At 28.2% G+C, this 16,536-nt stretch overlaps 1 protein-coding gene across 4 annotated transcripts; it reads right to left on the minus strand.

The window, feature by feature from the left end:
* Positions 1 to 5,148: 5,148 nt before the first annotated feature.
* LOC118441782 (cilia- and flagella-associated protein 58) lies at positions 5,149 to 16,309 on the minus strand. Of its 4 annotated transcripts, none has more exons than XM_085656985.1 (13): positions 16,193 to 16,309; positions 16,014 to 16,103; positions 15,145 to 15,231; positions 14,794 to 14,922; positions 14,464 to 14,696; positions 13,449 to 13,725; positions 12,934 to 13,166; positions 12,347 to 12,758; positions 10,103 to 10,373; positions 8,950 to 9,464; positions 8,385 to 8,609; positions 7,941 to 8,223; positions 5,149 to 5,678 (listed from the first exon to the last, which is right to left on the minus strand). In XM_085656985.1, exons 2-12 carry the CDS (start codon positions 16,044 to 16,046, stop codon positions 7,957 to 7,959), a joined length of 2,682 nt encoding a protein of 893 aa, XP_085513111.1. In that variant the 5' UTR covers positions 16,047 to 16,103; positions 16,193 to 16,309; the 3' UTR covers positions 5,149 to 5,678; positions 7,941 to 7,956. The 4 variants fall into 4 exon arrangements, with proteins under 4 accessions (XP_085513111.1, XP_085513110.1, XP_035722569.1 ...); XM_085656984.1 differs by having other exon boundaries at positions 7,934 to 8,223; XM_035866676.2 differs by lacking the exon at positions 5,149 to 5,678 and having other exon boundaries at positions 7,722 to 8,223.
* Between the last annotated feature and the right edge of the window lie 227 nt (positions 16,310 to 16,536).

Genomic DNA, 16,536 nt, shown 5'->3' on the forward strand with positions numbered 1-16,536 from the left:
TAATAAATAATTTCGTTAGATATATATATATATATATATATATATATATATATAGTATAAATACGTGTACTTACTTTGATGAACAGGCGATCTGTTCGAAAAAATTTTAATATTTCTTACATTCTTCTTTTCTTTTCTTTTTTCGAAAGAAGAAAAGAAAAAGAGAAAACGATACTTTGAAAGAAACGATAAAAATCTCGTTGACCTTTTGGCTACGGTGTTTAAATCTTTCCAAAAGAATATCGCTTTTATCCACGCAAGTAGAAAATTCGTACAAATGACGAATGGACGAATTTTAACTCTCATCCACTTTCCATAATATAATATGTGTGTGTGTGTGTGTGTGTATGTGTGATAGAACGTATAAAGCCAAATCGTATTTCGTAACAGCTGAGCTCTCTTCCGTTACGACGATTAAACGCATTTTCTTTGACTGGCTCGTTGCTGCTATCAACTCTTTTACCTATCAAACCAACCATTACTTCCTTTCGTATCTGCTCTTTAACAATTCTATCAAATTCTTCGCAATTTTCTTCTCCATTTTTTTCTCTTTCTTTTCTTCCTTTCCTTTTTTTTTTGTTTCTTTCTTCTTTTCTTTTTTTTCTTTTTTTCTTTTTTTCTTTTTTTTTTTTTTTTACATGCAATAAATTTTTGTTTCTGTCAATTTTGCAATTGATTTTTATTAATCGTTAATGTTAATATTCTTTTTGCATGTTTATGTAAACATGTTAAAAATAATTACATAATGTATTTATTATTATAAAAATATAAAACTGTATATATTATTTTTATCATTTCATGCATACACATATATATATATATATATGTATGTGTGTGTGTGTATAAATTGAACATATACATTGTATCAAAGATTATTTGACTTTAATCCTAATAACATATGCGGACATTTTTGTTCCAATGAGATTCTTTACTCGAAATGAGAAGAAAATTTATTGGACTTTTACCGTAAGAAATTCCAATTCCACTTTCTCCAATTCGACATTCCTTCTTCTTTGAAGTTTTTGATGTATAACGTAAACGAAAAAGAGTACGTCGAAAAATGATATATATATATATATACAGCCCCTATCTTTGGAAAACGAAAATTCATCGATTTTTCAAAACGCAACGTTTCTGACGGGCATTATTTTTTCTTTTTTTGTTTTTTTTTTTTTGTTTTTATTTTTTTTTCTCTTAAAGCGATGAAAACATAAGCTCTGGTTTACCGATCGATCGAGATCGATCGTTTGGTGTCTCTCGAAAATGAGATAGAGAGAATAAATTCACCCATGAGATGATAGGATTTCTTTTTGAAATAGTTTGATCCAAGTAAAAAGTACTTTGAAATATCCTGTAATAGATTCGTCATTAACGATGGAAATGATGCAATTTCTATGACACACGCTTCGATGATAATCGATATACTTTTTAATTTTTCCCAAAGAAAAAGTTCTTCAACGAATACGTTAGATCTTTGATCTCAACTTAATTAAAAGAAAACTTCTCAAGAACTTTCTATCCCGAGCGATTAACAAAACCAATTAATATAAATTTCTTTTCTTGTCATTTAATCATTTGACACGATGCGATACTTTTAGAATTAACAAAAAAAAAAAAAAATCATTCTGCGTTCATCTCGAATTTTTTCTTTTTTCTCCTTTTTCTTTTTTTTTCTTTTCTTTTTTTTTTTTTTTTTTGTAACTAACAATAAAATTTACTTTGCTTTTTTCTTGTTGTTTTTTTTTCTCTTCTTTTTTTTTTTCTTTTTTTTTTTCTTTGTTGTTTTTTTTCATTGACTAAGTCTAATTGACGCAAGCGAAAAGCAAACAAATGCGTTCGTTCGTTCGTTCGTTCATTCGTACGATTCGATTCGATTCGAAGGTAAAATATTTTTTTTTTATTCGAAATTACACACTTCCGTTCGTTTGGAATTCGTAAATATTTTCGTAAAAACCATAATTCTTAATGTTACTACGGAGATAAAGTAGAAAATAGAAGAAAAAAGAATCAAATAGAAAATAAATAATTGATCCTTATCAAGTCTTATTTCTTCATCGAATTGACTTTATCTTTTTCTAACTTAAATATATATATATATATATGTATATATGTATGTAACTTTTCTCAATAAGATAAGACTGAGTGAAAACGTAAAAGACCGTATTTGGTTTCTAAACATTCTACGAAGATAGAATAAATGTAAAATCGTTCTCGTTTACTCACAAAGGATAAATAAATTCGCTATTTAACAGAGAAAAGACTTTATCCAAAAGGGCTCGATGAGATACCTAAATCCATCCATTAGAGAGACTTTTCCAATCGTCTATCGATCCTCCATTTCTCCTTTCAAGCTCGTTCATCCTTTAATCCCAAATTTTTTTTTTCTCATCTCTTTCCTTTTCGTTTCTTATTTTCTTTTTTCTTTTTCCTTCTCTTTTTGCCTTTTCTTCTTCATCTTCTTGTTCTTCTTATTTTCAATCTCGAGAAGTGATTTAAGGGAAATTAAATTAAAAAAAAAAAAGAAAAAAAAAGAGAGAAAAGAAAAAAAGAAAGAAAAGAAAAAGGAGAGAGTGAGAGAGAGAATAGTCAAATACTCGAAATCTTCGATCGACAAAAGCGACAAACTGAAATTGTACCTACCACTATATGTACCTTTCCAAATCCCTTGTGAACGAGATCTACGTGTTACACGATTCTCTCTTTCTCTTTTCTTTCTCTCTCTCACTCTTTCTCTGTCTTCATCGATCTTCCCTTATCTCCAATCTGAAATTCGACGATTGAGAATGAACGTCGAATGAATTGAAAAATACTCTTACTAAACGAGAAAAGTAGTTTTAAGCTCTACCAATCACGATTCGACAGAAATTAGTTTGTACATTGGACAAAATGCAATTACTATGAAAATAACCATGACGGAAAATGTATTATCGTTCATTCATTCTAACCATGATCGTTCTCATAGCTGTTACTCAATTATATCGATAAATATTTGTACGTACGTTAACGATCATCAAAGTTTTTATAACGTAGATCAATTTCAAGAGAAAAAAAGAAGAGATTTAATAATCTCGTTGAAGAAAAAAAAAAAAAAAAAAAACAAAATATTCGATATCGGCGCGTACAATATTTATATATCGAATAACAATCGAATTTTTAATGAAAGAAAATATACATGTGATTCGATAAGAAAGATAAGTGATCTTTTAAAATTTTCATTATCTTTATTCGTTCTTCCTTTTAACAAAATCCTTTTCAATATCTTCTTTCTTCTTCAAAAAAAAAAAAGACATATGTACTATCGCATATCTCAAAAGTATCATACTGCGAAACGGTATACTTTATGGAAATTCGACATTCTCTAAGAAATCAATTCTTTTAATGGAAAATCAATTTTGTTGTAAATTAATCTTAGAGAGAAAAATAAATAGTTAAGGGAACTAAATTATAATAATAAATTAGATCGATATAGTAGCGTATCTTAAAGACTTTCATCCTTTTGTAATATATAAAGACGCTGTACATGGCATAATGTCGATAGTGCATAGAACAGTGTGTGTATATATATATATATGTGTGTATGTATGTGTGTATATATATATATATATATATATATATATATGTAAAGTATCACAGTATAATATTCAACTCGCGAGAATTTTCAATCGATCGAAATATATATATATATATATATATATATATATATATATATATATATATATATACATACACATACAAAGACACACACACAAAATTTTTCTCTATTTCCCTGTTGCATCGAAGCAATCAAAACGGTCTACAGAAGAGTTCTAGCTCAAAAAGAGAGAGAGAGAGAGAGAGAGATTGACCAAACAAAAAGAGAAAAGACCAGGTAGGGATTTATCGAGTAAATATTCTCGATTAATTTTATGCCGATAAATGAGAAGCGAAAAAACGAGAGAGAGAGAGAGAGAGAGAGAGAGAGAGAGAGATATCGTGTAGATCGTTTTAAAACGCGAATCACTTCTCTCATCGATTTTAAAACTCCATAGTACTAAAGCTATCTATTCTGTGTTACCGAATAAATCTCTTTTTAAAACGATCATCGCGAAAATCCATGGGAAAAAAAAAAGAAGAAAGGAAAAGCACGAAAAAAAAAAATAAATAAAATGAAAAAAAGAATCACAATTTGTGAATGTCCAATCAATTTGTTTGAAAATTATTATTATTATTATTATTATTATTATTATTATTATTATTATTATTATTATTATTAATATTATTATTATTATTATTATTATTACTGTTAAAAAAAAAAAGAAGAAAAAAAGAATAAGTCTATTAACATGAGATACGTTCGTATTAAATATTATTATAGAAATTATTATATTTCGCTACCATCTTATGTATATATAAAGAAATAATTATACGATCTAACGATATTAACAGCCATTACTGCTTGTATGCATATGCATGAAACAATTAGCGAATAAACGAGTAATAAACTACTTCCCGATTCTGATAATTGTTTCGTCTTCCGGCATTGAGGCCACGATCGGCAACTTAAGAATAACGTTAATTAACACACAAGGACAAAGATGAGAAATAGAGAATACGTCCGTTTGTCTATAATTAAGCTACAAGGTACATACAGTTTAAGAGATAAGCTTAAAAGCTTAATGTTATAACTCGATTCCACAGCTTAGATAACTTCTATCAATGCATTACGATATTTTTATCCAATTCATAATTCGAGATAATTACTTCGTCATTATCGTCGTCGTCTTCAACTGAGATAAATTTGCTTTCTTAACGATAAAAGATATATATATATTTCTTTTTCTTTTTTTAAATTATTTTATTAAATATATATATATTTATTTCTTCATTTTTCCATTTTGCGAAAATTTTTTAATTACACTTGAAAAATTTCTAACGTCCAATTTTTCTCATGACTTCCCTTCGCATATTATATCCCTTTTAATTTTTTTCAATAATTTTGATCATCGACGATGAAAATAAATTTTTTCAATGTTTTTAAAAATATTTGTTGAATATTTTTTTCTTTCTTCTTTTTTTTCTTTCTTTCTTTCCTTTTTTCTTGCTCCCCTTTTTTTTTCTTTCTTTCTTTCTTTCTTTTTTTTTTCTTTTCTTTCTTTTTTTTCTTTGATGAGAATCTTTCGTTTCACTTAGATAGATTTCCGACGTTAAAATTTTTAATGGTTTTGCGGTTTTCAATGTGTTACGGTTGTGTATCAAAGCCACGAACAGGAGAAACCGTTTTCCGCATCAGGGAATTACCGTTGGTATTAATCTTCCTGTACTTGACTCCTCTCTCTAAGTTGCTTTTAGACCACAGGTATTAGATCCGTCGATCTCGATAATTCGTGAGCACACGCATCAACGAAAGCTTCTATACTCATCTCTAGTCTAAAGGAGAATCGTTGATCCCGAGTTTCCTATATGATTTCTCTCTCTCTCTCACTCTCTCTCTCTCTCTCTCTCTCTCTCTCTCTCTCTCTCTATCTCTCTTTCTCTTCCTCTCTCTTTATATATATATATATTTTTTTTTATAAAGCTTATATAGATGATATATTGAATCAGTTGGTTTCTTTTATTATCGATCGATCTTCACTGTCATTGATTTCAATTAAATTGTAAATAAATATTATTTTTGACACTTCGAGTTTGATCGATGTTATCTGAAAACGTCAGAAATGATAAAATATTATTTATTAAAGGATATTATTAATTGTTCCCGCAGATTGATCTAAACACGCGATTGCTTGTGTCAAAATGAAAAAAAAAAAAAAGAAAAGAAAAGAAGAAAAGAAAAAAGAAATATAAGACGAGAAATTCACCCTTTTTTTTTTGTGTATATTAAAAATATAAGAATGCAAATTTTCTTGAGAAAGCTTATATTTTTTAAAGAATCAGACTTCGTGAGAAATAATATATATATATATATATATATATATATATATATATATATATATATATGTATGTATGTATGTATGTGTGTATATACAGGGTGTGACAAAAACTTTGATTACCGTGAATATCTTCGTTCTTTTTAAAGATACGAAAAAATTTTGTTTACAAAATTCGTACTACACGGAAGAGATTATAATACATAATTTTTTTTACGAAATCATATGTTTTTGATAGCATCGATCGATGCAGCTTAATATTCTCTATAAAAAGAATTATTAATCCTTGTACGAAAAATTTATTAGTTTAGAAGATATATCACTGTTATATACTTATTACGGAAAAAAAAAGTTATTCGAATTAAAGATCTTTCAATTTCATACATTATCAATTATATTAATAGATCTTCTATCTTTTATTTTAAATAAACAAAAGAAAATTTATATAATTATAACAAATAAATTTTTATGATCTTGTTATTATTACGTGCCTTATTACGAAAGAAAATGGGAAAAAGAGGAAAAAATTTTATTTAAAAAAGTTATTAACAAAATCGATTTTATTATATCGATATTATTGCATTATTTAAATAAATAAAAAATAAATTATCGTTGAAAACGATATTTCTTTCAAGTCATTACGACTTTTCATTCACGAGATATCGACATCGAAAGATTTACATTCATTATTTGTATAATAAATCTGTCCATAATAATGATAGTGGTAGTAGTAGTAGTAGCAGTGTAGTAGTAGTAGTAGTAGTGTAGTAGTAGTAGTAGTAGTAGTAGTAGTAGTAGTAGTAGTAGTAGTAGTAGTAGTAGTAGTGTAGTAGTAGTAGTAGTAGTGTAGTAGTAGTAGTAGTAGTAGTGTAGTAGTAGTAGTAGTGTAGTGTAGTGAGGTAGTAATAGTAGTAAAATCCAGCTGAGTCGCGTAAATTCTTGGAATTTATATAGGTCAGTGTGTTACTGAGTCAAACTGAATGAAATTATATAGGTCAGTGGGTCAGTAAAAATATCATACATTTATATAGGAATATCTCTGAAACTAAAAATCGTACGAACTTGAATCGAATGTCATTTTAAAGGGCAGAATTTTTTCTATTTTTTCCAATGTATTGTTTCAATAATTAATTAATAATTTGTTATAAATAATTTTTATAAACAATTTCTTACATACTAAAATTTTATTTTTTTTGGGCCGAAAAAAAAGAGATTACAAATTTCTATCGATTTATAAAATTACATTAATTAACAATAAGTTATTTTTTTTTACCGAAAGAATCATTTTTTTTTCTTTTTTAATTTTTTTTTTTTATTACATTGTTAACAACCACGTTTTCCATTTACACGGGAATATCTCCGAAACTAAAAATCATATAAACTTGAATTGAATATCATTTTAAAGGGCAGAATTTTCTCTATTTTTTCCAATGTATTGTTTCAATAATTAATTAATAATTTGTTATAAATAATTTTTATAAACAATTTCTTACATATTAAAATCATTTTATTTGGCCGAAAAAAAGAGATTACAAATTTTTCATCGATTTATAAAATTACATTAATTAACAATAAGTTATTTTTTTACCGAAAGAATCATTTTTTTTCTTTTTTAATTTTTTTTTTATTACATTGTTAACAACCACGTTTTCCATTTACACGGGAATATCTCCGAAACTAAAAATTGTAGAGACTTGAATCAAATGTCATTTAAAAAAAAGTAGAATTTTCTTTATATATATTCTTTTCAACATATTGTTAATAATTAATTAACAAATTGTTATAAACAATTTTTATAAACAAATTCTTACGAACTAAATTTGTTTTATTTCGCCAAAAAGAAGAAGACAAAATTCAGATTTGCTATCGATTCATAAAATTACATTAATTAATAAATAATTAATAAACAAATTACTTTTTTGAATTCTGATTTGATGGATGTATTCAAAGTAATCATACCTATTTCTCCACTTTACACATATGTATAAGTATATATATATATATATTAAATACTTCGTTATATATACCTCTGACCTTTTTTTTCAACTATTTATGCAGAATCCAACGCAGAAGATGATCTTGGCGTGGGCATTGTCATATTGAAGCCACCACCAAAGAATTTCTTTTGTTTCATCGGTAGAGCTGGTAAAATTGGTTCCGTCAAGGACTTCGATTTATTTTCTTTAGCCTTTTGCAATTTTCGTTTCTGTGCGTAATATTTCGTCTTTAATTCGCACATTTCTTTGCTCATACGTTCGATATCGAATTTGTATTCCTTTATTTCAACTTCGTACATGTTCAGCTCGGAAACGAGACACTGCATATAATAAGAAAGAAAAAGAAAAAAAAAAGAAAAATAGAAAGAAGAAGAAAGAAAAGAAAAAAAAACCGAACAGAAAGAAGGATCAAAAAGTAAAAATTAAAATAAATAAAAAATATTATTCTGATATCTTAGATCAAAATTAAAAATCTATATACCTTCATCTTATTCCCTCTATCTCTTAACGCCTTTTGCGTTTTATTCAAGGCCATCGTTATCTGTGGCCCCGGTTGTTTAGCCATAATCTCACGAAGATTTATGTACAACTTCTCAGTATCCTGTACTCTCTTTTCCTTATCTATTATCAATGCTGACATCTTGATAACTCTCTTTTGAAGTAATTGGATCTTGCTCAACATTTCATAGGATGATGGATCGGAGAACTGTATAAAAATGTGTGCGATATTAATTAGAGTACACTCGTGATTTTTTTCTCTTTTTTTTTTTTTTAAATTTCACTTGCCCGGAAAATTCGAACGTGTAACGCTATTAAAAACTTTCAGTTTTGTTGATTTGTTTATTGAAACAGAAGGAATTTGACCAAATCTTTATACATACACATATATATGTGTATATATATATATATATATATATATATATATACACATATTGTATAATGCATTCATATATTTCAATTTTATGCTTCATTAATGAAACATTATAATCCGACAGAAATTTTCCAGACAAAGCGATATAATCAAAATGGAAAAGAAAAAAAGTCACTTCGAGTTTTCGCCAACGATGAATATTCAATGGCGTTTGGATTTCTTCCTCAAGAGCCATGACCTTTAATCTTTCCCTAGTAAGATTTCTGTTCAAATGAAAAATCTCATAACGCATGTCGGACGTATTATTTATGTTTTTCATTAATAAGACTTTTTCGGTTCTAAGCTTGTTCACTTCAAGCTTGAGCAATCTGATATCTTCAAGGCGTTCATTGTATTGTTGTTTACCACGTTGAAGCGTTCCGTTCAATATCTTCATCCTGTTATATTGCAAACAGAGCTCGTCGTTTCGTCTAACCAATTGCGTGCCAAGAATATTGCGTTCGTTCATGACATTATCGATATCCTTCTTATGACGAGCTATGTCTCTATCCGCTTCATGTATAGTCTGTCGTAGACGCTTTTCCTCTTGTTTCATTTTGTCGATTTCACGTCTCAAATCTGAGATATCCTTACGTGCAGATTGAAGATCAACTTTTAACGTTTCCTTTTCCGCTTCGACCCTTCCAAGTACTGAAATATTTTCATCGGCAAATAAATTGCTTAAAGTAATCAGTATTTTATTTTCAATTTGTACTTGTAATATTTACAAATAATACAGATAATTTTATTGATTGAAAATATCTTTGATATCTTGCTCCTGAATATAAGTAATATCGTGCCATTGTATTTTTTATTGAAAAAAAAAAAAAGAAAAAAAAAGAAAAAAAAAAGAAAAAAAAAAAAAGAAACAAGAAAAAGAAAATGTTTGACATCTTGCATCCGAATAAATTTATAACCGTCCAATGTTATTTTTATTATAGAAAAAGGTTTAGTATTTTTTCTTTTTTTTTATATACATCTGAAAATACGACGCTGGTATTTTTTTATATTGAAAATATCGACGTTACTTATTGGACAAGCCGATGGTAACAAAATATTTTGTGTACGTCGATCGCTCTCTCTCTCTCTCTCTCTCTCTCTTATTTTTATTTCATTTTCTTTTTTGTTTTCTTCTTTCTTTTTTTCAAAATCACTTCGAAACCGTGCGAAGAATAATCTACCAACACTCTTCCCTCTCCCCCCCCCTCTCCCCGCCAAATAATATAATATTTCATAAGTATTAAAATATATGAATTTATTCGATGGATCAATTAAAAATTATCACTCACCAAAGTCTTTCTTGATCAAATCAGCCTCCTTCATGGAAATCTCCTCCTTCAATTGTTCAATCTGTTGTGTCGTTAATTGTAATTTGCTCTTAAGTTCCTGAATATCGTCATGCGCTACCATTAAGCTTTTCTGACAAGTATTCCTCTCGGCACGAACGATCTCAAATAAGTTCTGTTGTTGACGATATTTCGAGTCAGACTCAATGAGTCTTTTGTTATAATCCGAGATTTCTACTTGTTTCACCTTGATCTCGCTTACGTAATCGTCGATCTAAGTAAATAATTATTATTTAATTAAAATCTATTACCACGTAATTTTGAATATAGTCATTTACTTGTGTCTTTTGTCGAATTTACGAAGGGATAAAGAAAGAAAAAAATGAATGAAAATGTGAAAGAAGTGAGAAGAAAATAAAAAAGAAAAAAAAAAAAGGAAAAAAGAAGAGAGAGAGAAGAGAAAGAAAAGAGAAAAGAGAACAATTTTTTCTTAAACTTTCTCTCTCTCTCTCTCTCTCTCTCTCTCTCTCTCTCTCTCTCTCTCTCTCTCTTTCTCTCTCTCTCTATCTTTCTGGACAAGGCAAACATCGTTCGATATTCCGTTCGAGTATTATCCTGTCTATAATAATATAAAGTAGAAGGTTGAGAAGGCTTGTGTATTATTCGGCTTGATATTTGGATAACGTCCTACCAAAAAGCACGTCGAAGTCCTTTTCATGGTATAGACAACCTTTTTACTCGAGCAAAGAGATCGAAGAGATTTATGAATGATATTGTGCGAGCCGGTCTTTCATTTAATCTCGAATCGGTATATCATCCTTAACGCTTAACTCGATGAAGGAAAGGAGATTTCGAAAGATCGACAGATAAGATTCGAATTTTCTCTCTCTTTCTCCCTCTCTCTCTCTCTCTCTTTCTCTCTCTCTCTCATAAACTTTCTTTCGAAAAGAAATCCCATAAATCTCAACATTCCTCTCTCTTCGTTTTCTTTTCTTTTCTTTTTTCCTTCTTCTTCTTCTTCTTCTTTTTTTCGGTCCATGAATAGAAAGAATCGTTACAAAGTATATTCAGATAAAGTATATATATGTATGTATATATAAAACAGCTTCCGAGCTTTCGGCACACCGCCGCACTAGCACATTTTCATATTGTATATATGTATGTATTAATGTATATGTATATATATATATCCTGTATATATGTATGTATGTATGTATACATGTACATGCCAGTGATGCGTTTTATCGATCTTACCGAACCTTCCATATTCATTCATTCTGTGCTTGCTACATATTCAGAAGATTATATGAATTTACATCTTTACGTGTATATGTATACCCGAGGTATGTATGTATAAGTGTATTTACGAATTCTATTATTCAAAATTTTAAGCATAGGAAGAAGCATCTTCCACGAAGCATTTAATTAAACTATTATAGGCGTTGCGTATATTATGTTATAAAATTTTTAAAGGCAAAAAGAAAAGAAAAAGGAAAAAGAACGGTAAAGAAAAAAAGGATAAATCCTTGTAATACGATTAAAATACGTATTGCTCTATCAAATATTATATATTAAAAGTACATATTTGATTTAACGAAAGGAATATATATATATATATATATATATATATATATATTTATCTAACAAGTAATAGCAAATCTCACTGGGATTAAAAAATTAATAGATAAATAAATAAAAAAAAAAAGAAGAAAAAAAAAAAAAGGAAGAAACGAAATCATTGAGAAGAAATCGTATTCAATGAAAATATTTTAATTTATATATTTAATGTTGATTTTGTTCAAGACAAACGATTCCATGAAATTAACAAGACCATTGTTGTACTTTAAAATCCACTTTCGTTTTGAACCGATTTATTCATCGATGTGTTTTCACGTGTTTTCCCCTGCATTATTTCACAATGAACAATTATCGTTATACGTTATTAATTGTTCACTATGCACATAGCACGGGCTATTGTCGAAACACACACAATTGTCCAATAATTAGATTGAGAGTGAAGGAAAAAAAAAAAAAAAGAAAAAAAAACAGAAAAAAAGAAAAATGAACTGTTTCGTTAATGCGACTAATACACAAGCGACGAATATATGTCCTATGAATGCAAAATTATACTGATTTAAACAGTGACGTGTTTAATTTCGATATATGATTGACGAATAATTAACAGATAAAAACAAAAAATCGCATACACAAAAACACATAAACACACACACACACACGTTTACTTACTTTTTCAACGAGTTCCCGCACTTGAAAATTACATTTATCTCTCTCCTTTTCAATCGTTTCGATTTCCTTTTTTAATTCGATCTCCCTATATATACTATTATTAAGCTCGCGTTCCAATTTCTTTCGGCTTACATTGTGCATCATTATATCGTGCTCAAAAGCTCTAATTTGTTCCTTCAAATTCTCATTGTTCCTTGCCAGAATATTCTTATCGCGAGTTAACAGCTCGTATTGTTTCTTATCCTCCATTTGTTGCTTTTGATATATTGTTATTTCGTGATCGGCATTCTTCAAATTTATAATTGCCTGTTTCGTTTCCTGTTCGAATTTGCTTTTTTCATAATTAAGTCGCAAAAATTTCTTCTCCAATATATCCTTGTCTGACTTATTTTTTGCGCTTTCCTCCTTTGTTCTAAAATATCCAAAATCAAGACGCATAACGTCATATTTTAAATGGTTATTCGTGACAAGGGGGAAAAGAAAAAAAGAAAGAAAAAAAGAAAAAGGATAAAAGAAGATAAAAAAAAAGAAAAAAAAATTCGATAGTATCAGTAACATACAATATAGAATATCATTCTGACTTATACCTATTAAGTTCATTCTTCGTCATTTTAAATATTTTCTCATTATCAATAATATCCTTTTCCATTGCATCGATTTGTGTATTCGCATGATCCAAATTCGTTTGAATAGTTAAATTTTTCACCATAAGCCTATTCAATTCTTTCTGCAACTTATCGTCTATTATCTTTTGCTCCTTCAACATATTCTCTAACTTCTTAATATTATCGGTAGCAGTTTTCAATGTTTCGTTGGTACTCTAAACAATTCGAAAAGAATTTTGAATAGAATTAAATTGATCAAATTCATGATTACATTATTCGTAAAATAATCAACCTGAGTATTCAAACCTGAATATAGAATTTGAATGTTAAACTTGGATGATCAACCTGAATATTTAACCTGAATGTTTAGCCTGAATTTTCAATTTGAATGTTCAATCTGAATGTTCAATCTGAATGTTCAATCTAAATATTCAGCTTGAACGTTCAGCTTAAATCTTCCGACTAAATGTTTAGCCTGATATAGATATCAAACTTACCTCAAGATCTTCAGTCTTTATAAGAAGTTCATTTTCCATTCGACGAAAATCCTCTTCCGCTTTCTCTTTTCCTTTCTTCTCTCTCGAAACTTCATTCGTACGTATGTCTAATGTCTCTTGTATCTCGCTAATCTTCTGATCTGCCATAATGTTCTTCTCCTCGAGTTCCTCAATATATTGAGACATATTTTTTAATCGTCCCTTCATAGTCGTCATTTCACCCAATAATTTTTCTTTTTCTCTCAATAAGGTTTCTTTTTGTTTGCTTACACCAGAACTACAATTTTTATAAATATTTTTTAATAATAAGTAAAATTAAACTCAAAGAGAAAAAAAGAAAAATATATATATATATATATCAATTATGCGATAATTAGATATTCTCGATGCATCAATCATACATACATACATACATATATATATACATATATATATATATATACATATATATATATATATATGTATGCGTGTAGATGTGTGTAGATATATATATATACCGTGTGTATATACATCATATATATGTGCATATATATATATATATATGCGTGTAGATGTGTGTATATATATATATATGCATTCATATATGATATATATATGTATTTCAACGGATTTTATTTCCACATTTTTTCGTAACCGACACACGTTTTCCCTGGTTTTTATTCGGTGTACGCGAGACGAATTTAATGAAAAATACTTTCAATAAAATCGCTACATCCCGTTCTCGTCGTTACTCATCTTATGTACCTTTTAATGGCAATCGGGAACGCCCAACGTTTAACAACGAATATTAATTACCAACGTGTTCATTGTTCATTAACTTAAATAATAAGTATAAAAAAAAATTTGTTTTCGTATATATACGACGATTCGAGATAATATTTATATACCGGTATCGATATGATCCCATCGCAGTCTCTCAAAGAAAAAAATTTTAATCATCTAAAATTAATACTTTTCCAAATATAAAAATTATCTAACAATCAACGAATAGTTAATTGTTAATTGACGTACTTACTCATCTTCGCCAGCAAGTTGTTTGTTCTTCACTTCAATTTCACGAACTAATTTCGTTATATTCAATCTTAGATTGTCAATAACTTCTTGTGCATTTTGTTCACGCGTATGCGCAGCATCCGCTAATTTCAAAGCCTTCTCGATCTCCTGTTTAAGCCTTACGATCTCGGAAGAATCAATCTCAATGTTTTTCTTCAGGTCATCTATTTGTTGTGTATTTTCGATTATCTCGTTCTGATAAATTTATATATATATATATATGTAAATCGTACAATGGATCCTCATCGAAATATATATTTTTTATTACGCATATATATTCAAAGAAATCTACCGTCAATGAATTGCATTTCTCCATGAGTTCTTTTTCATTTTTATAAGACTTATATAAGGACTCAAAAAGTCTTTTATAGTCGGTCTCGAATGCTGCTAAAGCATCATTTGTCTTCATTTCTTTTATGATCTACAATAAATGTGAATAAAAAAAAATGAAATATATATATATAATATATAATATTGATAATATTATATAATATTAGAGTATTATAATCAATAATATAGGTATAATACCATTAGTAATATTGATAACATAATATAAAAGATTATATTATATATTATATATATAGTATATATACTTTATATATATATATATATATATATATATATATATCGATCAATCGCTCACCCTAGCATAGTCATTTTCTAAGTTACAAAACGTACTGCTCGCTGAACTACCCTCTGAAGATGATTGACTACTCTCGCTTTCATCATCCTGAAAGGATCATGAAAGTTGTCGTGAAAAAGTACTTCAAAGAAAGTTTCCTCGATTATATCATCACCTAGCCGCGCCATTGACGCGGTCGATCGTAAATCGATCTTGATTCGGCATTTAAATGTTTTCATCTCCCTCTCTCTGTCTCTCTCTCTCTCTCCTCCCTCTCTTTTTCTCTTACTCTCATACAGCTGATCAAGCGCGCGAATATTTAATGAAATATGAATTTAAAATGTTTCTTTGGATATGTGTATTATACCAGATCATCGAATTAATATTTTTTGTAAATTTTTTTTTTTTTTTTTATACTGTGAACTATTCATTCATTCTTATTTTTCTTTTTCTTTTATTTATTCATTTATTTATTTATTTTTTTTTTCTTTTCTTTCCTTTTCTTTTCCTTTCATCAGAACAAAGTTACAAGGAGTTAAAAACTTCGTTGAACTGTGCTTACCGCTCCAGTTGCGCGGTTAGGTTAAGTTACACGATATATAAGCTCAATTGTATTAACATCGGATTTCATTTTCCTCTTCGTACTCTCCTCTTCTCCATCCTTGTTCGTTTCGAATTCTTTCGTCATCGTTGTTAGAAAAACGTATAAATGTTACAAATGGGAAATATTGAATCGATACGACGATATTGAAGAATTAAAAAAAAAAAAAGAACAAACAAAAAAGATAGTCGATCAATGAATGACTCGATCACTTCGATATATCGATAATTTCGATCTTTCGAACTGTTCGTCGAGTTAATATTTTTAAATAATCAAAGTTTATACTTACACCTAAACCGGCGTTCATTTCCATGTCCATCATGATGATCTTTCTCTTTGTTTTCTTTTTTTTTTATCTTTTTTATCTTTTTTAAATTACCTGCAATTAAATTATGTATGATATTTAATATGAAATAATTTCTTTTTTTTTTTTTTTTTCATATATTTAAGATCATACAAACGGCTTACCTTTTTAATAAAAATAAAAATCCTAATTGTTAGAATGTAGGTAAAATTTAATTCTACGTTTGGTCTTTATTAAAATTTTTTTAAAGGGTATACTAAACAACGTTTGCATATAGTACACGGTGTACATGGAGAAACGTTTATAAAGTAGATATTATGCATCGTATAATTTCGTTTTGTTGATTTTATGGTTTTGTTGTTTCTATGGTTACCATGGACGATATCGGTTAAATTCTTGCGTCAATGATTTCTGTCTACTGGAAGCAGAAAGGAATCAATATTTCTGAAATTTTTTAAATTGTTCTATAAAATAATACTTACCCGTTATAGGTATGTTCTCAAACGGT

The sequence above is a fragment of the Vespa mandarinia genome, chromosome 5 (genome assembly GCF_050613455.1).
Source record: "Vespa mandarinia isolate Hongniang chromosome 5, ASM5061345v1, whole genome shotgun sequence".
Lineage (NCBI taxonomy): Eukaryota > Metazoa > Arthropoda > Insecta > Hymenoptera > Vespidae > Vespa > Vespa mandarinia.